The 964-nt window shown below is 35.5% G+C and overlaps 1 protein-coding gene across 1 annotated transcript in view; it reads right to left on the reverse strand.

Annotated features, from left to right (window-relative positions):
- Positions 1 to 618: 618 nt before the first annotated feature.
- LOC105001306 (zinc finger X-chromosomal protein-like) overlaps positions 619 to 964 on the reverse strand; it is a gene marked incomplete at its 5' end in the record, with an annotated part of 2,731 nt that continues 2,385 nt past the window's right edge. Inside the window, one exon of the mRNA XM_010857515.1 lies at positions 619 to 935. Coding sequence (XP_010855817.1) covers positions 619 to 935 — 317 coding nt within the window. The remainder of the gene's footprint in view (positions 936 to 964) is intronic.

Here is a 964-nt window from a genome sequence, read left to right on the forward strand (position 1 = left end):
ACAAAACGAAAGGTAAACCCGAACCCAGCCACTGCTCTTCACTCAGCAATGCCAGGGACGCAAAAGCTCGAATGAAAACTTTCATTGTCACGTGGTCTGAAAATATTAAACAAGAAGAGTAAATGACTTCCATGTTAGGATAATTAGACCTGACCATAAAATCTCCCGTTTATGTTAGTAGATGTCTCTGACAATTTTATTGTGAGAAATTTATGGGAAAAAATAAGTCAACATGAGTACTTTCAGAGTTACCAATCTAAAATTACCTCAACTTTAAGTTAAATGGTCTTAGAAGAGTACCATCAAGGTAAGCAAGGTAAATATTTAAATAAATATAAAACTTCTAAGATAGAAAAATTCAGTATAGAATCAGGGATTACTTTATTAAAAGCAACTTGCTTGTTGCTGCTTTTCCCCATTTATTAAACAAACTGAATAGAATTCAGAACACACTATTGAACAAAATATAAAAAAAAAAAAGTCAACTAAAAGCAATAAATCTATTTGTACACAGCATAAATCAATATACAGTATTGTATGTGAACGAGACTGACTGGCTTTTAAAATGATTTTTCTGCTTCAAAGCCAACATCTCTACAAAAGTCTGCCGAAGTATTATTAGGGCAGGCCAACTTCTTTATGATGTCGCATTATGTGCTGGTTCTTTTCTGAAGGTCTTCGGAACCCTTTCTTGCAGTACTCACAACGGTGAGGGTAGTCTTTTGTATGAATGGAAATAACGTGCCGTTTAAAGCCTGAGGCATCTGTAGTGCTATACTCACAGTACTCACACTGATACACTTTCCTGCCACTGTGTGTCTTCATATGCTTTTTAAGCTCATTCTGTTGCCTAAATCCCTTTCTACATCTCTTACACCTAAACGGAAGATCTTTTGTGTGAACTGAGAGAATATGGCGACTTAGAACAAATGGATCTGCAATCTTAAAGTCACAATGTCTACAC

Source organism: Bison bison, unplaced genomic scaffold (assembly GCF_000754665.1).
Source record: "Bison bison bison isolate TAMUID 2011002044 unplaced genomic scaffold, Bison_UMD1.0 scf7180017854890, whole genome shotgun sequence".
Taxonomy (NCBI): Eukaryota; Metazoa; Chordata; class Mammalia; order Artiodactyla; family Bovidae; genus Bison; species Bison bison.